Raw genomic sequence first — 25,344 nt, forward strand, 5'->3', positions numbered from 1 at the left:
AAGATGAATATGATTACTTGAATGTTAAAACTTCTAAAATCCCTGTTTTTTATACCCTCCCCAAAATCCATAAAGATAAGGTTAACCCACCAGGCAGACCGATAGTGGCTGGGGTTAATTCCCTATTGAGTCGACTGTCTGAATACATAGACAGATTGTTACAACCTATAGTCACTTCACGTCCTACCTATCTTAAGGACTCCTCCCATCTCATCAGAGAGTTACAACATATAACATGGGAGGAGGGTCACATATTAGTAACTTGCGATGTTAATAGTTTGTATACTATTATTAAACACGACCTAGGATGTGACTCAGTTAGACACTTTTTATCAGATAGTTTAGTTCCAGAAACCCAAAGAGATTTTATTATAGAGGGCATTTTACTCATTTTACAGAATAATTTCTTTTGGTTTGAGGGTTCTTATTTTTTACAACTGATTGGGACTGCGATGGGGACCAAGTTCGCACCGGGTTATGCAAATTTGTTTATGTCCTTCTGGGAGGAATCTTTCCTCTCAGGGGATGTACCTTGGAGTGCGAACTTGGTCCTCTATCGCAGGTACATAGATGATATTTTTTTCATTTGGAGGGGGGGAGAACAGCACCTTACTTCATTTTTTCAATTTTTAAATAACAATTCTAGAAATATCACTCTCACCAGTGAATATAGTACCTCCCATGTAAAAATTTTTTAGACCTGGTTATCTATATAGAGGATTCTTGTATTAAAACCAAAACGTTTTTTAAACTGGTTGACGTCAATAGTTACATTGACACAACCAGTTGCCATTATGCCCCTTGGATCAACAACATGCCAAAAGGACAATATATAAGAATGCTGAGGAACTGTACAGATCCCCATCAATTTGATAACCAAGCAAACACATTGACGTCATTTTTTAAAGAGAAACATTATGATCCTACAGTCCTGAAAGAACAGATTCAACAAGTGAAGAACATGGATAGAGTTGAGGTATTAAAACCTAAACCAAAGAAAGATACAATAAGTAGGGATAAAGAGTATGTACCTTTAATTTTGGATTATAATATCAACTCTAAACAAATTAAACACATAGTGAATAAACACTGGCATATTTTAAAAACGGATGGGGATCTTAAAGATATCATAGGTGAGAAACCGAAGTTTATTTTTAAAGGGGCTAAAAATATTAAAGATCACTTGGTTAAAAGCTTTATTAATTGCAAACAGGGAGACAAGAATGTTTTTAACCAAAGACCAGGTTTTTATCCATGTAAAATGTGCTTACCGTGCAAGAATACTACTTTTAAGAAAGATACACAGAGCACGTTTAAATCCAATGTTACAGGAACTAGTTTTAAAATACGTGATGTTGTCACATGCCACTCCACTAATGTGGTGTATCTCCTCTGGTGTCCCTGTGGGCTCCAGTATGTCGGCATGACCACTAGAAGCCTAAAAACTCGCATTATGGAGCACATGGGGAACATACGGAGGGGATACACTAAACATAGTGTGTCAGCACATTTTATTGAATTTCATAATGGTGACACTTCTCTCTTAAGTTTTATGGTTATTGGGAAGAAGCGGATGAATTGGAGAGGAGAGGATAATGTCCGAGAACTTAGTAAGTTAGAGGGTAAATGGATTTTCACTTTGGACACTATGTGCCCTAAAGGTCTCAACATAGATTTTGAGTTAGTACATTTTTTATAATATAATATTTTATATATATTTTTAAAATATTTTTTAAATATTATATTTACATTTTTATATTATATATCTTTTCTTCTAGGATGTTTCCTCTCCCTTCCACATCCCCCTGAGTTACATTTCTTCTATTTTATATATGATGTTTTATATGTACCTATATTAACAAATATTTTGTATTTTATATTTCTATTCCGATTTATTTATTCACAGCTTACTCAATTTGTTTATTTATTCTACTATATTATTGTATTATTTGTTTGGGCAAATGCCCTCTTTCAATATGAACATTTTCTGTAGTCAATTCCACCATGCCCAAGTGTGGAACGCATGGTGGAACACAAATACATCACATGACCGCATCCAACCGGAAGTCACATGTTTTTTAAATAAAAAAAAAAAAAAATTTTTTTTTTTTTTTTTTTTTTTTTTTTTCCAAAACCGGAAGTGATATGGCTGGCGGGATTTCTGAAGCACAGCTGGATGCAGTTGGACTTATCAAGGGGGCTACTTAAGCCCTGAAGGTTCTCCAGGAATTTAGCACTGAGGAAGGCCCTATCTAGGGCTGAAACGCGTTTGCACTTTACTGGACTTTTTACTGGGACTTTCATTTGGCGGTATTGTTATTTTGTGTATATGCTGTGGTGCTTTGCTGCTTTTAATTTTGGCCATTATTGCAGTACCATACCACGCTGTATTTTATACATATATCTGCCTATTTTTGTCCTATATTATTAATATTTTAATATAATATTTTATCAATTAATAAACCCTTATTTACTCTTGAATTCGTGGAGTCTGGGTCTTCAACTGAAAATTATCGAAAGCCTGAATAGGCACCCGAGAGCGAAGTACATAGAGCCTAAGAGGCTCCATCCTTGTGAGTTCAATCCTCATATGATACAATTGTTTGTTTTTACCTATATGGAAAACACTATGTATGTCTCATTTGTTTTACAGATGTAACCACCATATCTATATCTGCAATAGGTGGTATATCCTTTTTACTCTGTATATTTTTCTAAGTGGGTGTGAATTATTTTAATTGTTTCACTTTACCTTTAGGTGTTAAGGGATTACACCTTTCTGTCACACTTACTTTTATTGTCTATTTTAAGTTGGAAGCGCCTACACAACTATACACCTTGTGTATATTTTGTTTGCTATCTACCTCTAAGTCAGTCTTTATTTTTACAAAAGGAGATTTCTATTCACGCTAACTGGAGCCTGTATTCACTTTAAAATATAAATATAAACAACTAAAGCTCGGATGTTTGCCTCCAGGAATCTTTTGATAATATGTTAATAAACTAGACTCAATAGAAAACCTTATCCACCATACAAAACCCTTTCTGATGTCTTTGGGCTCACTGAACTAAGAATCTACTGAATTTTTTGGGGATCATTTAATTCATTTTTATTTTCTATCTTACATTTTTATGGATGTTAAAAGAGTGTAATAGCATCTAACAGGATATGAAAAACATTTTGTTCTTGTGCTTAAATAAAAGAAATGGGCCTAAATGACTTTGACAAGACAGATAAACCAACACATTCATATTTTATCTGGGATTCTAAAAATAGAAAAATAATAAACGTTCTTAATGTTTGCAAAGACTGCCTAATTTAAAAGTCACACAAGTTAAAAAAAAAAAAAAAAAAAAAAAAAGACTTTAAATTGTTAGTTAACACAACTGCTCTGGATGACTATTACAGTAGTTCTGTGGTGATTTTCAGAATAATAATAGGCTATCTGTGAATTGGTATATGTTGGTGGTATGCTTGTCTGTCTTCTATATTTTGTAATGATCTGTCTCAAACCTTTGCTAACAGTCGTGTGCTCAAACGGACCCTGGCAGTTTAACACCTCTCCAAGAAGGAAAGAAATCTGTCTGAGCACATGCAAGGATATTGTGGACACAGTATGTTCATCATTTTCTACTAGCCAGTTCATCAATATAGCCTAATCTCACTGTGATTGCCGACATGGCTTCTGTTTGGTATGGATTACCGGCATGGCCTTTGTTTGGTATGGATTTCTTTGATATACCCGTATTTACTCAAATCTAATGCACCATCTAATTTAATGCGCACCTAAATTTCTGAAACCTGGAAGCTGAAAAATGTTTTTGCAGAATCCAGATGCTGGCCTGGGGGAGTTGAGATCAATGTTGGAGGTAACTTTGGGGTTAAACCGTGCGAACACGGTTTAACCGTTTAAGGGGGGCGTGGCCGGACCGTGCATGAGAGCAGACGTGTAGTCTCCGAGCTCCGTGCCCTCGGCCTATACTAACAGCTACCAAAGCCTGCAAAAGACCCCTAAATGGTCCGTACAAAGAGGCACCTGCTCCTGGGTACCCCCCACACCAGTTCCCCGAGGAACAGTAGAGGTACCTTAGACGATTTTGTGTCCACACCGTCGGACTCTCGCTCCGCCGGGCCTACTACAAAGATGGCGTCGGCTTCCCCTGATGCAGAAAGCGCGGGAGCCCCCTCCGAAGACGGGGAACAGGCGGATGCGCTGACACTGATCCGGCAAGAACTCTCACGGATCTCGTCCAGCATGCTCACTAAAGCAGACTCTACCGGGATGCTGAAAGAGTTTCGCGCAGCAATGCGAGAAGAGATCGCCTCCATGCGCACCGAGCTGACGGCGGTAGAGGTGAGAGTTGAGGCCCTTGAGACTGAAGCGGAGGCGAGCCGGTCCCAACACAGGTCTGCTGAGGTTGCCGCCACAAGACAAGGCAACCTCTTACTCACTCTAAGGCGGCAGGTAGAGGACTTAGAGAACCGGAGCCGCCGCCAGAACATCCGCATCCGAGGCCTACCTGAACCAGACTCAACCCCGCTGTCTGAGACGGTACAGGCCCTGTTTAGGCAGATCCTAGGCCGCAACTGCCCAGAGACCATCCAATTCGACAGGATCCACAGAGCCCTGGGCCCCATGAGGCAAGATGGGAAACCCAGAGATGTGCTATGCTGCCTACACGCCTATAGCCTGAAAGACGCACTAATGGCTGCCACCAGGGGCTCAGACTCCATATCGTTCCAGGGCGCAAACGTGGCGCTGTTCCAGGACCTCTCCAGCCTGACCTTAGACGCTAGGAGAGCACTACGGCCCATAACTGCCATACTACGGGAGAAAAATGTGCCCTACCGCTGGGGCTTCCCGTTCAGCCTACAGATTCGACAGGGCAATACCTGGCTACACATCAGATGGCCGGACGACGTGGCCCCCACTCTACGTGCGTTACACATCCCCTTCATACGCACCCGTAACTGGCTTCTAGAGACACCATTGGCACCCAACCGGAGACGAGGTACGGGCAGCCCACCGCCAGACGCGAGGAGAGAGCGAGACCCCCCGGCTCGGATGATTGGAGGCCCGACGGGATCTGAAGAGTGACCCAGCAGAGATCTACAACTGAGGTACCTGGGATGGGCATCGAGGTTGACCATAGTGGGCAGTAGTGGATAGGTTGGGAGGGGGGCCTGAACCTCGGACACTGGCCAAAGGTGACTCTGCTGCTGCCCCCCCCCCCCCCCCCCCCCGCGCTGGTCGACATCGCCATGCACTTGGGACGCTATCCAGTAACTACGCTCACCACCTCACCCCCCCCCCCCCCCCCCCCATATTGATAACTTTGGGTTAGCGTATTTACCAAGCGTCAGCCCCTCCCTGGGATTTGGGTGGGGGACCGGTTTCCGGACAATACCACCCGGATGGGACTCGGGTGAACTGGCTAAAACGACCCAACTTGAAAGTTGCTTTTGGGGTGGCATGGGTAGGGGAATTGAATGTGTGTAAATAATAGCAATAGGCCCAATAACATATGGTGTGCCTCGCGGCCCGGGGGGTTGGGGTTTGAAGATTAGTCCGTTAGCCTTGATTTAAGCCCCCTGCACTGTAAAATATTAACCGAACCCAGAGAAGTACCTAGACCTTAACCATAGTTTTGCTCAAATCAGACCGGCCGAGGGCCGGACGTTGTAATATACGACACACTAAATTTCTCTATTTTGTTATCACACTGTACCACATTTACACTGAATGCATTGAGTATACCTGTACGGTTTCTGTTTACGACCCCAAGGACAGACTGCGGGTTACAGACGGGAGGACCGCGGGCGACTGAGTCACTTAGAGGGCTTGGGGACTCAGACCTGTCGGACGCCTTCCACACAGTCAAGTCCATTCACTTTTGATAGCGGTAAAACCGCTATTTCCTGACCTCTCTCCCTACCTCACTGACCACCCACACCCCCCCCCTGACAGTTGCCCTACCCTTCCCCCCCCCCCCCTGACTGCACTCCTCCCTCCCTCCCACTCTCCGAACCCACCCCCCCCCTCCCTTGTCGGCTATGGCGGGGAGCCCTGGTGGGGGTTTCGGCCCGGCCCCTCTGCGCCTCTGGACCAACAATGTGAGGGGCCTTAACACCCCGGAAAGGAGGTCTCATTTGCTCCGGTCCCTGTGGACGGCTCGGGCCTCCATAGCGTTCCTCCAGGAGACCCACTTTAAAGGTGCTGCTCCCCCCCCCCTGAGGGACTCGAGGTTCCCAACTGGGTATTTCGCAAACCACCAGTCAGCTAAGAGGGCAGGTGTGGCAATTCTAATCTCCCAACACATCCCGTTTTGCTGCCTGGATACGAAAATAGATCCGAACGGGCGCTACTTATTCCTAAAAGGCACAATTGCCGATAAGAAATATACACTGGCCACGATATACGCCCCGAACTCGGGACAACACCGATTTTTATCAAGGACCCTCCAACTCCTAGACAGGTTCCGAGAGGGACTACTCATAGTAGCTGGGGACACTAATGTCCCATTAGACCCACGTCTCGACACCTCTAGAGGGTGTAGCTCGCACTCCGGTCTCTGTGTCCGGACAGTAGGGAAGGCCCTGCGTGATTCGGGTTTGGCTGACGCTTGGAGAGTGCTCCACCCGGAAGACAGAGACTACTCGTTTTACTCGCAGGTCCACCACGGTCACAGCCGCCTGGACTATATCCTGATTGCTCAGGAATACCTACACCTCCTTCTGACCTGCGACATCCAGACGACCGTCTGGTCAGACCATGCCCCGGTACTAGCCACGCTGCGCTCTCCCTTATTTAAACCAAGTGACAGACAATGGAGACTAAATGAACAGGTGCTTGGAGATTCAGTTGTGTGCACAGACACGAGAGAGGTCATCCGACGCTACTTCCTAGAGAACCCGGCCACGGACACCTCCCCACAAGTTCGATGGGAAGCCCACAAATGTGTCCTCCGAGGCCACTTTATTAGGACCTGCACAAGACGCAAACGGGACCAAAATCACGCACTGAAGGACCTACACAAACAAACAGCGCAGCTGGAACTGGTACACAGAGCTGATCCGACCGAAGACAACCTCCGCCCCCTGCTAGAGGCGAGGAGGAACCTACGCTCCCTCCTGTCCAGGAACCTGACACACACACTCCGCAAATCCCGGAGATTCTTCTATGAGAACTCGAACAAATGCGGTCGCCTTTTGGCTCACATGCTCCGCAAGAAAAGGAGACGGTCCCGCATTACTCTCCTGCAAAAGGCTAATTCGCCCCCTGAACGGAGGCCACAAGCCATCATGGAAGAATTTGGAGAGTTCTATGCGAAACTATACAACCTACCGAAGGAGGAAGGAGCAGAGGCGAAACTTCGGAGACGTGCCGACATTCGGGAATACCTGGAACAACATCTCACCCAGAGGCTCACGCGGACCCAAGCCGAGGACCTGGACGCCCCCATCACCCTAGAGGAGCTCAAAGGAGCCCTTAAGGCAGCAAAAGCGAACAAGGCGCCGGGTCCCGACGGCTTCCCGGTGAGATATCTGCGGACATTCGAAGAGTTGCTCATGCCCGAACTACTGACAAGCCTTAATTCGTTGCTGGATGGTGGGAGGTTCCCAGAGGATACATTGATGGCCACAGTAGCGGTGGTCCCCAAAGAGGGTAAGGACCCTACATCCTGCGCCAGCTATCGACCTATCTCCCTCCTTAATGCGGACCTCAAGCTTTTTACGAAGATCCTGGCCCGACGAGTAGGGGAGGTTGCACCAGAACTGGTGCACCCGGACCAAACAGGCTTCATCCCAGGACGTGAGGCGAAAGATAATACGACCAGAGCCCTCAATATCATCCATTCCGCTAAAACCACCTCCCGAGGGGGCCTCCTGCTCTCCACCGACGCCGAGAAGGCTTTTGACAGAGTCGACTGGCAATTCATGGAAGCAACCCTCCAGGCAATGGGTTTCGGCCCCAACATCAGAACTTGGATAGCAGCCCTATATACGTCACCGAAGGCCCGCCTGCGGATTAACGGAGCACTATCCCCCGCTTTCCCCATCAGCAACGGCACGCGACAAGGGTGCCCCCTGTCCCCCCTCCTGTTTGCCCTCACGCTAGAGCCCTTTCTGGCGGCGGTCAGACAGGATGGGGGTATTACGGGAATACAGGTAGCCAAATCGGAACACAAAGTGGCCGCTTATGCGGATGACTTACTCTTCTTTATCGGCAACCCGATAGTCTCGCTCCCCAATCTACTACGGTCCTTTCGAACGTATGGAGCACTCTCCAACTTACGCCTGAATACGGAGAAATCCGAGGCTCTGCCCTTGGGGCTCCCCCCCGGCCTAACAACCCATCTAAAGGCAAACTTCTCATTTCGTTGGTGCACGCAACGCATTAAATACCTCGGCATCTGGTTGATGAGCGACCTAGCAAAGATGTTCACGGAAAACTTCCTTCCCCTCCTACGGACACTGGCCGCGGACATGAAAAGATGGGGGGGATCCTGTATTTCATGGTTCGGGAGGATAAACGCGGTGAAGATGAACCTCCTACCGCGCCTCCTGTACTTGTTTCAGACGATCCCCATCAAAATCCCCAAAACCTTCTTCAACGAGATGTCCACGGTCATCAATCGCTTCGTCTGGGCTTCAGGAGTAGCCAGACTCCGACACACGCACCTGATTAGACCAAAACGCCAGGGTGGAGTGGCACTTCCCTCGATCCAAACATACTACCAGGCAGCTCACCTCCTCAGGGTGATAGAATGGCACGTGCAGGACTCAGATAAACAATGGGTTAGTCTAGAGCGAGCTGCTTCCAAAGAGCGCCTGCCCTGGATTACCTGGTTGCCAAAACCCGCACAGACTAATGAAATCAGGTCTCACCCACTCATTGGAGCTACACTGCAGATCTGGGCGACTCTACGTTACAAGCTCGACCTCACCACCAACCCCAATCCGCTGACCCCAGTGATCTACAATCCAGAGATTGCCGGAGGTTTGGCCCCAGGGGACATCACAGGCCTAGGCAACCCGAACGCCCCATGGCTTGGAGACTGGTGTGCAGACACACACTTGAAACCCCTCGAGACGCTAACCTCCTTAACACCTCCAACGGGGCTAGCCCGTTTCCGATACCACCAGATCCAACACTACCATAGCTCCCTCCAGGGAAAGCAACTACTATCCAGGAAAAAGACGGGCTTTGAGACTCTCTGTACGGAGAATCGACACCTTCCGCGAGGTATCTCCACGCTGTATTCTATGATACTACAAGCTACCAGGCTCCCCCCTGCGAGATACCAAACTAAATGGGAACAAGCCACGGGAACTACCCTCACTGAAATGGAATGGGAAAAAATACACGTCCTCGCCCATCAAGGTTCGACCAGTGCGAAACTTCAAGAAACCAATTACAAGCTTATGACGAACTGGTATCGGACCCCCAATAAGCTTTACCAGATGGGGTTGCTACCATCGGCTAGGTGCTGGAGATGTGGAGCGGACGATGGCACGGACCTACACATCTGGTGGTCATGCCCGCCTATCGAGACATTCTGGCGACAAGTACACGGGAAGCTACGCGAGATCCTTGACTCCGACATACCACTACAACCCCTACCGATGCTACTCCACCACTCAACGATGCCCCTAGGAGCCTACAAGAGATCTCTCACGCGACACTTCCTAAACGCGGCCAAGAGCCTCATCCCCGCCCGCTGGAAATCCACAACAACCCCCACCATGGCTAACTGGATGGAAGCAGTTGAAGAAGTATACAGTATGGAAAGCCTCACAGCTGACCTACAGGGGACGGCGGAGAAGTGCGCCCGGCTTTGGGCCCCCTGGATCGAATACATGGCTCGTGTGCCGGCGGGTTCCCGGAGACGTGGGACCGAATAAACGGGAGTGTGGGTGGACTCGGGTTGTTGGGCTATGGGCCGGGGTGTCGCTGGCGGACCCTCCCCCTGGTTCCCTCCCTGCTGCTGCCGACCCTCTCTCCCCCCCCCCTGTAATCCTTCCCCATCTGCCCTATACTACCTTGCCTAAGCAACAGTCCCCCCACTGTATGGCCCTCTGACCTAGCTATGGTTACGGATGTAACATACTGTATATAGACGACGAATCTACCCGCCTTCTCTTAAGTAGTATGGACCGAGGTGTCTACCTACACCACCGGGCGCCTAATTGACGTTGACAAGCCCTGACAAGGGACCCTTGACCACTCAGACTTGCCCCCGACCTGTTTCCCACTCCTTCCCTCCCCCCCCCCCCCCTTCCCCCCCCCATAGGGGGACAGACAGATACCGAATAGGGACAATATAGTTGCGCAGTTGCGCCTGTTCAGGGCATCACCAATTAGGGTCTAAGTAGGGTGACAGTTCCAGCATTGATCTAAGTGATTAGTCAACCAAGCTAACATACACCTGGGCTTTAGTTTGAAATTTTGTAATACAGCTGAGTTGGGTGGCATATGAGACCTATCAGGCAATATCTGTGTTATAAGCAAGACCCCCTAAGCTGTAAAAGGCCCTATATTTCCCATCTGACACTGGGAGACTAAGCTGAGCCCCCCCTTTACAAGACGGGGCTGAAACTTCCTGGTTGAATCTCCTGTTCCCTCAATGTAGAGGAGAACACCCAACCCGCTTTGTTCACCTATTTCGATATACAACTCCCACTGTGTATGTTTACGCACTTTCCCTTATAACTGCTTATTTGTTTGTTATGTTATACTGTCTTGATAAAATCCAAATAAACATTCAGATTGTCAAAAAAGAAAAATGTTTTTGCTGGCGGATGTAATACACATTTAGAAAAGAAGATACTCAAAAAAATTCCTGGCAGACCTGGGGCTGCCCAGGCTAGCGCAGGAGGGAGTGGAGGCACTAGGGGCAGAAATCACACCGGAAGAGGTGGCGCAGGCCACAGCGGCCCTGAAGGGGAATAAAGCTCCCGTACCAGACGGCTTCGATGGAAGCTACTATAAAGAATTTAGAGACGAACTAGCTCCCCAACTAGCTACCCTCTTTAACGAGTTCAGAACAGGGGACACCCCAGACCTGGACATGTCACTAGCAACCATAGTCTTGCTGCCCAAACCAGACAAAGATCCGAGCATCCCTAGCAGTTATAGACCAATCTCACTGATTAACCATGACATTAAAATCCAGGCGACCAGACTAAACCCTTTTTTAGCTACGCTGGTGGACGCAGACCAAGTGGGGTTCGTGCAGGGCAGACAACTATTTGAGAACACCCGACGGAACATTGACATAATTTGGAAACAGAAAACTACACACGTCCAGACCATACTGGTCTCTTTAGACGCTGAAAAAGCGTTCGACAGGGTCACATGGACATACCTGTTCACACTCCTGTCCCACATGGGATTCCCCGAGCAGGCCATAACACTGATCAAAGCCATGTACACCAACGTGCGAGCACAGGTCAAAATTTCAGGTGCCCCACCACAACCGTTCAGACTATTCAATGGTACCAGACAGGGGTGCCCACTGTCCCCGCTCCTTTTTGTGCTTTCCCTGGAGCCCCTTCTCCAAGCCCTTAGACGTCACCCAGACATACGGGGGGCACGGGTTGGAGGCAGGGAATTCCTGGTGTCGGCGTACGCGGATGATGTGCTCCTGGCTCTCACTGACCCCGTCAACTCAATGAGGGCCCTGCAGGGAGTCCTGGAGGCCTATGGAGCTGTCTCAGGATACAGAGCCAACATGACCAAATCCAGCGCCCTCCCCATTGAGATCCCAGAAGGGGAGCTGGCAGTGCTCCGAAGGGCACACCATATACGTATTGAACGCCAGGCGATCAAATATCTGGGCATTAAACTGACAGCAGCACCCGACCACCTATACTCCCAGAACTATACGCCGCTCCTGAGACAGCGCATCAGGGAACTAGAGACTTGGACCTACAGGCCCCTTTCCTGGATAGGGAGGATTCATGCGGTCAAAATGAATATCCTGCCAAGGATACTGTTTTATTTCCAGTCTCTGCCCATTCACGTCTCCAAGACACATCTAGCACCTTTGCAACAAGCAATAGGGAACTTCGTGTGGCAAAACAAACGCCACAGGATATCAAGACATTTATTGCACAGGCCAAAAAACAGAGGCGGACTGGGCTTGCCCAATCTGTACGGATACTATATGGCGACACAATTGTCGCAGGTAGCCCTATGGCATTCCCCACCCGGAGAGAGGAAATGGGTGGACTTGGAGGCATTGATGGTGGGGGCTGACATACCACAACTACTCATTTGGGTTCCCAGGGACCACAGACCGATCATTAGATCGACATGCCCAGCTATCCTGAACTCTATACATGTTTGGGACAGAGCACAACAGCGATACGGGCTGGCATCGGCCCCGTCACCCCTGATGCCGTACCTACGAAACAGAGCGTTCCCTCCGGGTATGGAAGCGCGCAACTTTAGGAACCTAGAGAGAATAGGTCAGCGCATACACCAGCTGGTGCAGGATGCGGGGGTAGTGACTTTTGACACCTTACAGCAAAGGGGGCACCTCACCCCTGCGGATTTCTTCCGCTACCTACAAATTAAAGATTTTGTAAAGCAGACATGGGTCCGAACAGCGGCCCTAAAGCCCATGACATTCTTCGAACAAATCTGCATTCAGGACCATATACCTAGGGGTCTGATAACTCAGCTGTACGCCCACCTCTGCTCTGTCACAAATGAAGGGGGAGAGCTGACTTACACGAAAACACTGGGAGAGGGACCTAGGGGAGCAGCTGGAAGGGATAGAGTGGCAGGAGATATGGGAGGCCAACCACAAATCCTCAGTATGCGTAACGTTCCAAGAGCAAGCAATCAAGACAATGCTCCGCTGGTACACAACTCCGGTAAAACTGTACCAAATGAAAAAGAGCACCACAGACGTATGCTGGAGAGGGTGTGGTATAAAAGGGACGTATATCCACATGTGGTGGGAATGACCCTGATAGCGAGTTTTTGGCAACAAATTAAAGATCTACTGACCCAGATACTGAACAGGGCACCCCCCCCCCTAGACCCATGGGTCTAGACACGAACAAAAACTCATGCACAACATAACTCTAGCAGCCAGGAGGGCAGTGGCAGCGGACTGGATTAAACCAACTATTCCACCGATTGCGGGGGTCATTAACAGAATCAGGGAAGTACACCTGATGGACGATCTGACAGCAAGAGTCAGGGGCACCCAAAAAAGGTTCCAGAAAATATGGGCCCCCTGGGAAGATAGCCCCTTGGGATCAATCACCTAGCAGCCCCTGGGACCCTGGATCAAGGGATTAATCGGACAATGCTCCTCGTCACCCCCCTCCTCCCCCTCCTCTTTCTCTTTCTTCTAGTACCACCAGATCCATCTTTTCTATCTCTTTATGCAACACTGTTATCTTCCTATCTCTACCTGCCTAGCTAAAAACTGACACTATGCAGCTACATAGGTCTGAGAGATTGGATAAGGCTAAAACACATGGTACAGGGGGAAAGGCGGTGGCCCTACGACAGGCAGCCACCGCAAGTATATATATGTGCCAACTGTCGCAAATTACGCTCGAGATCTGTAGGCCTTATCTGTCAACAAAAATAAAGAGTTTTTATATATATATAAAAAAAAAAGAAAAAAAAACCTCTCAATAGGGTGTGGGACCTTTGGGTACACTCCGACACGCAGGGGACTCTGGCCACCAAGACTCACAGGAAGATTGATACGACCCTGGACCTAGCAAACCAAGATACCACATTCCTCTTCTTAATTTTTTCTTTCTCCGATATTCTGTCCTTCTTCCTGTCCTTTCTTCTCGCAAGTACTCTAGACTTGCACCCCGGCAGGAGGAGGGGACTGGCAGGAATCCAGCCAATATATACAAATGGATACAGCTAACTGTCATAAGCTAGTAAAAGCTCCATACAATGGCTGGTGCAATCGTTATGTAACGAAGGAATGTACCGTAATCACAGGTAACTGTGTACACACCTGTCTTCAAGCCTACGGTTGTTAAATGTAACTAGTTAACGCAGCCAGCTCCTCGAATCACTGCCACTGTAAATAGTTCATGTAGATTAGAAAGCCCAGAAAAACCCTGATGACATTGCAAACAATTGTCGCTCATTGTATGTATGATTACTACTGTACTAACGACACAGTTTGTCTTTCTGTAACCCACATGATAACGCGAATTTGTCACGGCCTTTACCTAAGCTTGTCTTGTCACTCTATTGCATGTCTATCAGTGCAAAAATAAAGAATTTAAAAAAGAAAAGAAGATACTACTATACAACATTGTGCTACAATGAAAATGTTTATTGCCATACACCATAGTAACACTGATGGTATTTCAATTCCAGTGTTTCATGTTAAGTCCATTCTTTCTTAAGCTCTCATTAAGGAACGAAAGTTGCCTGTGTGATTTTGCTATATTGAAATTCACTTGTGTGAATTCACCAGTTTTAATTCGCCGGAATTCAGTTTACCAGAAAATGTTGAATTTTGCCCCGAATGTAATGTGCCATCAAGTCTAATGTGCATTCAAATTTTAGAAACTTTATTTTTCCAAAAAGGTGAGCATTAGATTTGAGTACATACGGTAGATCTCAAGACACTACCCTTGTATGGGTTTACTGAATGCTAAAGGAAAGATTGTGAGGAAAATGGAGGATTATCTGCTTAATAGGAGAGAGTGGTTTGTGAGTCAATGACTGATCACTGATCATTTTTGTTCGCAGCTTCCATCACTTTTTTTTTTTATAAGCACACAAAGTTGTTTTTGGTAACTCCTTTTTCATTTTATTTTTTTATTTTTTATAACATTTGCCTTTTCTCAGTGTGAAGGCTTGTTTCATTAAAAGTATGCCTTGTCCTTTAAATGTGGTATGAGAAAATCTAGACATGGGTGCCTCCCATATCTTCGTTTGGCTAAACGCCCAGAAAAGCTCACTGCAGATATGTAAAGTAGTAGTTGATCAACGTTGTACCTGTATTACTAATAAGAATGGGGCGGGGCGGGCCTGACAGCCAAGATGGCCGGACATGTTCTCTGAGGGCTCGTGCAACAGAGGGCACATAAAAGCTCCTTTTAAACATAAAAATGAAACCCACAGCACATGCTGCCCAGAAAGTGAACCGGGAACTAGCACAGAGCAGAATGACGCCATTACCGAGCCGAAACGCCACGGAGATACTGGAACCGGCCACGCGGCCTAAACTGGAGCGGAGTCTAAGGCCTGGGGGAGGCGGCGGATCCCCCGGCACGGGGCTCGCTCTCAAACGAGGGAACACTAATGCCCTGCTAACCCCCCTCTGGACCAGCGGGGGATATCCTGGTCCTCGCTGGGAACAACCACCCCAGCAACATTGCGTGATCAAGCAACAAAGCTCACAGCCAAACGGGACCAGCGAGGCCCAAACAAGATGGCTGCACAAGCGCGGCCTGAGTTGAAGCGCACACTGAACAAGCTTCCCAAACGTGTAATAGAGTTCTTCGATAGGCTCTGTGCTTACCTCTGGTCAAAGCTCCGCACCCGGGGACAGACCTACCGTCTGGCGAGGAAAGAAGCAGTGGCTTGGATTCCCCCAGCAACCAGATGGCAGATAGGTAGAAACCTACCACGGGCCCCCAGAGGGGCACTCCAAGGGCAACGCCGGAGACCACTATGGCGGGAAATGGCCCCATGCTCTATGGACACTGGCACTCACACCCGCATACACCAGATTGAGATCCGCAAACAAGTCCAACCTGATTGCCAGCCAGAGGTTCCAGAAATCACAGACCAGCAGAAAACGAATCCACACGACCGTATACACATTGTCTGCAGCAACGCCTACCAAGCCACAGCATGGATCGCTACTGAGGAGCATAACGGCCGGAGAGCTCCACCGCGACCCGGAGTAGGAATTTTACAGGGACACCAACCCTGCCCCCAACCCCGGCTCACAAGCCCAGCACACAGAGCCAGCATCGGCTGATTGAATCGAACAGCACCAAAGACATTGTTCTCACCAAGTAACCAAGTAGTTTGCGTTTTATCTTTTATTTTTTGTTTCACCTATAATGCTGTTGCCTATGACGAAACTTGCACCTAATACTTTACAATGCAAGCAAGCTTTGGTAATGTTATACATATCCAACGTACTATAGCCTTTACTCACATAGTATGACACTTTAATGCACCATATACTAACAAGCTATTATTGTACTGTATCACTTGTTCACACACCATAACAACACCAGTGTCACTAGCTTAGCACAGTGAAGCATCGATTATTTCAGGAGAATTTATAATGTAATCTAAACACTTTTATGCTTGTATTATGCTAGATCAGCTAAACAATCACAGCTCAACGTTGACAGCCATGCTACTGCTGATGTATCTTGTTCAAACAATTAAATGTAAAATTGTTCACGGAAACTCGATACCCCATTGTAAAATGTGTCGCATTAACGCATGAGGATTGACGTCAATTTCACTTAACGTGATCATCATAACAAGACAGGAAAGCTCAATTGTAACTTACCATGCCTATCCACTGTCTACTTTTTCTCTCAATGAAACTTAAAAAATTGTGCCGAATATTCATATGCCATGTTTTGATTGTTATGCCTATTACTGCTTACGACTGTTATCGTGGCTGAGTAAGCCTATTGTTACACCATGCACAACAAAAAAAAAGAATAAAAAAAAAAGAATGGGGCCATACAACATGACCTCCGAGTTCTAAGTGAAGTCTAGACTAGAATGAGACAACAAGACCAATGGTTTTTAGGAAATTTAGATTGGACTTTTTGTATAGGTGATTGACTAGGTATCATTGGTAGAAAGATTGTTGCATGCTTATTAATCAGTTTCCATTCTATATTCATGATAGATGTAATTTTCTGGGTTTTTAAATGCTTGCTGCAGCTTTTAAAACGTAAACCGAAGTAGAAGAGTAAATCTCATGTATACCTTTCATTGCAACCTGTTAAAGCTCCAGACCACAATATTATTAAAATTAGCTAAAACCAAACCCAGCTTAGTTTAAGGCATCTGTATGGTTGAGTGATACAGTGCGACTTTTCAACTTCTATAATTCATACTCACAGTTTTAGGCCTTTGTATCCGTCTTTCTGCTGGCTTACTTGGTTTGGTGTCATCTAGCAAACACCGGTGAAGGTAGTCTACAGATGCACCCGGGTCATAATGAAGACACACTGGTGAGGCATTTGAGGCCACTAAAGAAACGGACAATGTATTATTTGGTCACGGATTGTTAACATGTTCTAGTTTTATTCAACTTTTTTTGTTTGTTTGTTTTTTGCTGATATGAACAGATTTCCCATTGATTATAAAAATAACTCACAGGGTTATTCACTAATGTGAGAATTCAACGTGAATTTCAGATTTAAGGCTAAAAAAGCCAAACTGGAAACATTCTCTAAGTCAGCTATGCTTTCAGTCTGGTTACTCTGGACTTACATTTGAAATAAACTTTGAATTCTCACTTAAGTGAATAAACCTGTAAGTGTCAATTTATCTTAACTGGAAGTTACTACCAAGCTTGGATGACCTTCTTTATAGGTTTAACAAAGAACTTGGGGAGAGCCAAATGTATTGATGTGATCTTGGTTACAACTTGCCTAGTTATGGAAATTAAATAACCAAGGTAAATGTCGAAACCAAAGCTATCAAACTGTAGGGTGGACTTGGAAACTAGGAATTTAGTTAACAGATTCTCTGTAATTACTGTCTGGAAGATAATTTTGGGAGCAAACTGGGCAGAAAACAGAAAATTCAGCAGAACAATGGCTAAACATAAATACACACTGAATGATCTATAGCAGGCTTAGGCAACCTTCGGCACTCCAGATGTTTTGGACTACACCTCCCATGATGCTTTGTCAGCATTATAGGCCGAAGAACATTATGGGGGATGTAGTCCACAACATCTGTATTGCCGAAGTTTGTCTACCCCTGATCTATAGTATATATATATATGTATATATAATATGTGTACTCAGGGCTGTATGAACCGCAAGGCTTACAAAGCATTTGCCTATGTCAACATTTTCCAGGGGGCGGCAAAAAAATGCTTCCACCAAATGCCCAGGCTAAGGCCTTGTTAGCCTCAGTTTATGGGGGCCCAAGAGCTGGCAGGCTGGCGATGGAGCACTGTCCACTGAGCGCTTCCTGCTCAGCTCCCTTGCGTGACCCGCAGTGATGCTGGGAGCCGGAATATGACGTTAGTCCAGCTCCAGGCATCACTTAGCAGTGCGCGAGGGAGCTGAGCAGAGAGATCATAGCTCCCTCGCCACCTACTCTTACTGCCTACCCGCAAGCCTGCCAGCCCACACAACCAGCAACCCCACTGGACCCCAGGTAAATAATCCACCCAGATCTCCCAAAGTAGGGAGCCTGGGTAGATTTAAATGTAAAAATAATAATAATAATAATTGTGAGTGTTAGGGGAAATGTGTGTGTATGCGTTTGTTTATCAGCGAATGTGTGTGTTTATCTGTCATTGTGTGAGTGTCTGTCAGTGAGTGTGTGTATATCTGTCAGTAAATGTTTATGAGTGAGTGTGTGTGTGTCTGTCAGTAAATGTGTGTGTGTATATATGTCAGTGTGTCTGTGAGTGAGTGTGTCAGTAAATGTGTGTGTGTCTGTCGGTGAGTGTGTGTTGTTCAGTGAATGTGTGTATCTGAGTGATTGTGCCTGTCTGTCAGTGAGTTTGCGTGTCTTTCAGTGCGTGTATGAGTCTGTCGGTGTGTCTGAATGATTTCATATGTCTGTCATATTGTGTCAAATCAGTGAGAGTGTGTGTGTATGTAAGTGTATCTTAGAGTGTGTGCTTGTCCGTGAGTGTGTGCGCGTCAGTGTGGGTCTGTCAGTCAAAATGTGTTAACAGGAAGATGTGTGGCCTTGGCAGGAAGAGGCGGGTACATTTAAATTATGGGGTGCTCGAGTTGCGTCATGCCTAAGGCAGCACCTATCCAAAATACACTATTGCGTGTACTGTCCAGAATGGCTGAATTAAAATCCTGACTTGAATCAAATTATAACTTGCAGTGGAATTCATAACTGATGCTTAAGGAAGATAACCATTCCACAATCTACTTGTGTAACTCAGCATTATTATTATGATTTACAGATCCTAGAGTTTATCACTTAAGTAAGCAAGCAGTATGTTGCATTATGTACAGTAGAACTGTTTTTTTTAGCAGGTTAGCCCCCCTGAAAACAAAATTGCACTCATAGGATAGATTAGATATGGCAACACATTCTTAGGGTAGCTTCACCAAAATCATGTGGGGTGGGGTGGGGTGGGGTGAGATGTACGCCAAATACTCCTTGGACAACTTGTTTGTTCTCTCCCGGAATAACTTCAGAGAGGTCCATCAGGTACAAATATAGAAGATTTATGTCTGAATATAAAAATACAACATTAACAAACCCATTTAAAGAACTAAATCTAAATATTTGTACCTGTTGGATCTTTCTGACGTTATTCCTGAAGAGGAGAAACAGGGTGTTCCAATATTCCAAAAGCTAATATTTGATAGAATATGGATTGTATTAAAAACTGCTGATGTCAACCATTCACATGACACTGGCCAGATTCTCAACTAGTTGGTTAAAAAGAATGAAAGTTAGAAAAACTGAGGATGTACCCTTTTTGGCTCATTTACATACTATAATATTTTTAAAGACGCGGGGAGAGGGTATGAATACTTATACAAACCATTTCATGACTTTAATTCACATACGGTTTCAATTACCTGTTGAAATGCTTCTTACACTGCGGGATAGTAGAGAGACAGAGGGCTTCCTTGTTCCTATAAAGGGAACATAGATTGCACAATCACTCTTTCCATTTTACTGTACAAACATAACTGGAGGTAGTAAAAGTTATTTATTCAAGAGGATTGATCATGGATGAAACATGTTTCCCAAGTGCCCTGATTTCTACTGAACAGTCCTGAATTGGGACACTAAAGGAAAATATCAAAACTTGAAACTTGTGTTTCCAGAAAATGTGAAGCTGTAGACCAATGCCCCAAATATATGTAGCTGGTTAATCTGTGGTGGCTCTTCTGCAATACTGTACTTACCCGGCTGGCAAACCATCTACTATCGGCATGCGCTGAGATAGTCACACAGAATATTATTTCGGATGTAAAGCACACAACTGTACATACTAAAGTAGTATGTAAAAATACACAAAGACAAAACTGTAACCTAGCTTTCATATTTAGTGCAAGGAGCTGTATTGTTTTTAGTGACCTAGAGTATCGTCATTCTTATAACTGGGGACATTGGTGGATAAGGCATGTACATGTACTGGAGTTGCTTTGTCTTAACAATTCAATATTCATATAAAACTATATTAAAATATTTGATGTTAAAATAACTGCTTGAATTTAGTTTAAAAATAGAAAGGACATGGGATTCGTGGAAGTCGTGATTAATGTGGCTAAAGTCAGCCAGCCCCACAGAAAAAAGTTTTACGTTTGCTACACCAATCACAGCACTTAAAAAAAACAAAAAACAATAAAAATGAAGTGTTCAATAACTGACAGATATCCTCATCAATTATAGGTAGAAAAGGAAACTTATAAGAGGCCCGGATCAACAGTGAACCAGAGAAAATCTTATATTTATAATAAATTAAATGGTGCCTCTTTCTATATAGATGCTTGAATGTATCTATTTAGATAAAAAATGAGAACAGTGTTCCTTTAATAATTATCTCATATTTTTCTCTTTCTATCAGGAAATAGGCATGTGCATGGGGAAAATATTCGTTTCGGTTCGGCATTCCGAAATTCGCGACTTCATCAATTCGGGACTTCGGAACTTCGCCACTCCGGCAACTTCGGAACTCCGGCATTTCGGGACTTTTGTTGCAGCCGCTTGGTAGATAACTCCCTAATTCCCACGGTATTAGGGAGCTATCTACCAAAAGGCTGAAGGACCTAAATTGGTCTTTCACCCAAATTTACTAATACTAAGTAAAGATTACTTAGTATTAGTAAATTATGCCCCTACTCGCTATACCGCGAGTAGGGGCATGTCTAGTAAACCACATGTCTAGTAAAGCCTGTGGCTGCTCACTGTTAAAAAATAAAATAAAAACAATTAAAAAGGGTACCCCCTCCCTGAGCGGTTGGGGGCCCAAAAGTAAAAAAAAAGGGGTGAGGACCCCACCGGCCCCCACCCCTGAGCGGCGGTGGGGGCCCTAAATAAAAATTGGGGGGGAAACCTAATGTCCTGGCCCCCACCACTGACTGGTGGGTGGAAGCCCTTAACAAGAATAAGGGGGGGGGGGACCTAATGTCCTCCCCCCTGGCCCCCACCCCTGAGCGGTGGGTGGGGGCCCTAAATACAAATTGGGGGGGAAACCTAATGTCCTCCCCCCTGGCCCCCACCACTGAGCGGTGGGGGTAGGGGGGGGGGCATTAGGTCCCCCCCCTTATTCTTGTTTAGGGCCCCCACCCACCGCTCAGGGGGGAGGACTTTAGGTCCCCCCCAATTTGTATTTAGGGCCCCCACCCACCGCTCAGGGGTGGGGGCCAGGGGGGAGGACATTAGGTCCCCCCCTTATTCTTGTTTAGGGTCCCCACCCACCGCTCAGGGGTGGGGGTGGGGGCGAGGACATTAGGTGTGTCCCCCCAATTTTTATTTAGGGCCCCCCCTTTAGTTTAAAAGCCCCCACTCGCACTTTTTTTTTTTTTTTTACAGTGAGCAGCCACAGGCTGCTCACTGTTTAATAGACATGCCCCTATTCACGGTATAGCGAGTAGGGGCTGAATTTACCAATACTAAGTAATTTTTACTTAGTATTAGTAAATTTGGCTGAAAGACCAATTTAGGTCTTTCAGCCTTTTAGTAGAAAGCTCCCTAATACCGTGGGAATTAGGGAGTTATCTACTTATTCATTCCTGTCATTACATTGACTGGCCAAGTAACTTACATTTGATATGAATGTATGTTACTTCATTGTTGTAAGTGTTGCAAACGCTTAAAGCTGAATCTTGTCTATGTTTGTATACTTTTTATTTGAAATTGTATACAGTGTAACATTCTTCTTCTTTCACTGGGTAAGTATATTAGTACTTAAGCAATACTGTGCTTCGGAACTTCGGCGCTTTGACACCTCGGAACTTCGGCACTACTACACTTCGGAAATTCGGTAATTGCGGCACTTTGGGATTTTGGCAATTCGGCACTTTGGCAATTCAACTATTCGGACATTCGGAAGCACCCGAATGTCCGAATTACCCGAAATTCTGACAAATTTTAATTCGGACCGAAACGAATTGCACATGTCTACAGGAAACATTGGAGAGATTGTGTTTAACTTTGCACATTCAGATTACTCTGGTTTTCAAGTACATCCTGAGGTTACCTTACTATTTGTACTCATTATATATATCTCGGAAGGATGAAGGGATGAGTCCACCCAGCTGGAACAGATTCTACTGATGATGCATTAGCCCACTGAGCTATCTCACCAGCATGTTAAATGAGACCGCTTAGCCTTGGCATAACATTATTTTGCAGATTACTTGCAAAAAAGAGAGAGATTTATCAAATTATTCTGAAAAGTGGTGGTTAAACTGTGTAATTATTTTGATCATATTCATTAAAATGGTCTAAAAACCTGGTGGTTTTCGTCACAGTAAATTCCTGCAGTTTTCTTTGAAATTTACACTTCACAAGACTGACAAAGTCCGTGTGGTGGAAAAATTATGCTACTTTCATTTCATAAAATAAAGTTGAGAGGGGTGGGCGGAGCCAACGATGAAACGGAGCAGACGCCATTTGCCAGAGCTCCACATGGCCAGCGCAAATTATAAGAAATAACTGCACACCCGCAGCCCATCGACTATAACCAACGACCGACACGACCCCTGACACCCGGCTGAACACACAGATGCCTTTTTTTCAAAAAACGGGCACGAAAAGCCGCACTAAGGGAACGGGGGCCTACCGCACACGCGACCAGTACCTCACCAGGGAGCTGACAGCGTGGCTTGATCGGAGCTCGCAACTCACAGAAGCAGACTCCCACACATCGGAAGCAATGGGACGGAGGTCTCACAAACCGGCCACAAGTGCCCCCACTCCACACAGGGACGTAAGCAGCTTGCTGCACACCCCTCCACCTGCACAGACCCGGGCCCACACGGAGGCCTCACCAGAAAGGTCTGACGATGGGGACTCAGTACTCAGCACAGCTACATCCATCACAGGCAATGCAAAACTGCAGACTACTGATGGACTGACCCCAGCGACGAAACAGGACATCCAGGCCATGCTGGTGGGACTCCAAGGTAACTTACAGAAGATGTGGCAAACAGATCTAAAAGAGCTAGAGGCAGAAGTGCAGGCGGTGTCGGCCCGTACTCAGGCCACTGAACGAGAAACTACAGACTTGCGCCGAGACCTAATCTCACTAACAGATACAGTAGCCCAGCTGCAAACAACATAGGCCACCATCTCCAGGCAAGTAAACATCCTAGACGACCGGGGTAGGAGGAAAAATGTCAAGATCAGGGGGATATCGGAGTCAGTGCCACTGGAGGAACTGCCCCATTTTATCAGGCGCCTGGTGGCCTCCCTCATCCCCAACAGGCAGGCAAAACACTTTATATTTGATGGCGTATACCGCATAGCCAAGCCGCAACGGGCACCCAAGTCAGCCCCGCGCGACGTAATCCTGCGCTGCCAAAAGGATAAAATAGCCTTAATAACTGCCATGAGAGGGAAGGCTCCATATCACTTCGAGTCGCAGCAAATCACCTTCTTCCAGGACCTATGCAGGGACACACTAACATGGCGCAAGAGCATGCAACAAGTGACCGTTGCCCTACAGGCAGCAGGCCTCGTCTATAGGTGGGCAACCCCCAGAACGCTATGGGAAACGAAAGACGACCAACACTACAAAATCACCAACGCAGAAGACGGACCGGCCTTGCTGACTACGCTGGGGCTTCCTGTCAACGACTTAGGAGCAGACACTCCGCATCCTGGACCTGAGACGTGAACCCGGGACTATACAATAGACATTCCGTTCATGTTCCCTACCAGGACTTTGTCTTTTCTTTTTCTTTGTCTCTATTATTATTGTTCTGTCTTACTAAGTAAGATACATGTTTCCCTCACTATACCAAGTTCACTTACCCCCTCCACGACAAGGGACTGCATGTCCTTGTAACCTTAAGGCAATAAAGCAACACACTGCTCTGGCTCCCCCTCCCCCCTAATGCCCCGGGGTCCAGGGACATAGCAATCGTTGGAGCACACATTCACAAACGATCTCACATCTCTGACACACAATCTCGCTCCATAGCCTCAAGAGCTCAGTCTCACGACGACACCGATACCCATGCTCTACAACCCGACTCCACTACACATAGACGACATTCTAACCCCTAGCCCTTATACTGCTACTCAACTCTACACACACCACTTAAAAGGGAAAGGGAGCTTACCAGCGTAATCCCTGTACCAGACCCAAACCGCCTTTGGTGCAATGTACCACAATAACGACTACCACAAACCTTTAAGACACAGGCAACCAACTCGATATAACCAACCAGTCCCATATAAATAAAATGTGCACTGATCACCCTTGCTCCAACCGCAAGATGCTCATACTACTGCTATATCTTATGCAAGTGCTGTTGTGGCAATCCCATACAATGTCTGTTACCTTAAATTTGCACTGAAAAATAAAGATTTATATAAAAAAAAAAAGTTGAGAAATTATTTATAAAGCTGTTGCGTTGTCCAGAAAAATGGCAGCTCTGTAGAAGTCAGATGTTATTCAGCCAGCAGGACAGGTGCCTCTGTGCCTGACATCCAAGTTAGAAAGCAAACTGTTGCAAAAACGGTTTGCCCTATTCTCGGATAACAGTGCCAGAGTCAGGGCCGGATTAACCAAGGGGCTGATGGAGCTGCTGCTCCAGGCCTAGGCCCATGAAATAGGCCCATTCAAAAAAAAACTATATATATATATATATATATATATATATTATTTTATTTTTTTTACACACTACTCCTAGGTTTGCAACCTGACTGGTATTTTATGTATTTATTTGAGGCTGGGTGGCCATGCCGGTATTGTGTGGAGAGAGGCAGGGATAGGAAGTTACAGCATATCCCTCCCTGCCTCTCTCAACTCACTGATCCGTGGGGGAGCAGCTACACAGCACAGAGAGTCCAGACAGCAGCTCCCAGCCTGCAGAGACAGCCTACAGCTCAGGTAAGTGAAGAATGGGTGGAAAAGCAGCAGGGAGACATGGGGACACTGAGACACATGGGGACACTGGAA

At 46.2% G+C, this 25,344-nt stretch overlaps 1 protein-coding gene across 1 annotated transcript in view; it reads right to left on the reverse strand.

Moving 5' to 3' along the window:
- The window catches only part of LOC134587264 (uncharacterized), a 164,896-nt gene that overhangs the window by 5,862 nt on the left and 133,690 nt on the right, over positions 1-25,344 (reverse strand). The window contains exons 46-47 of the mRNA XM_063443527.1: positions 19,784-19,840; positions 17,109-17,239 (exon numbers count right to left, since the gene is read on the reverse strand). Coding sequence (XP_063299597.1) covers positions 17,109-17,239; positions 19,784-19,840 — 188 coding nt within the window. The remainder of the gene's footprint in view (positions 1-17,108; positions 17,240-19,783; positions 19,841-25,344) is intronic.

The sequence above is a fragment of the Pelobates fuscus genome, chromosome 2, assembly GCF_036172605.1.
Source record: "Pelobates fuscus isolate aPelFus1 chromosome 2, aPelFus1.pri, whole genome shotgun sequence".
Taxonomy (NCBI): domain Eukaryota; kingdom Metazoa; phylum Chordata; class Amphibia; order Anura; family Pelobatidae; genus Pelobates; species Pelobates fuscus.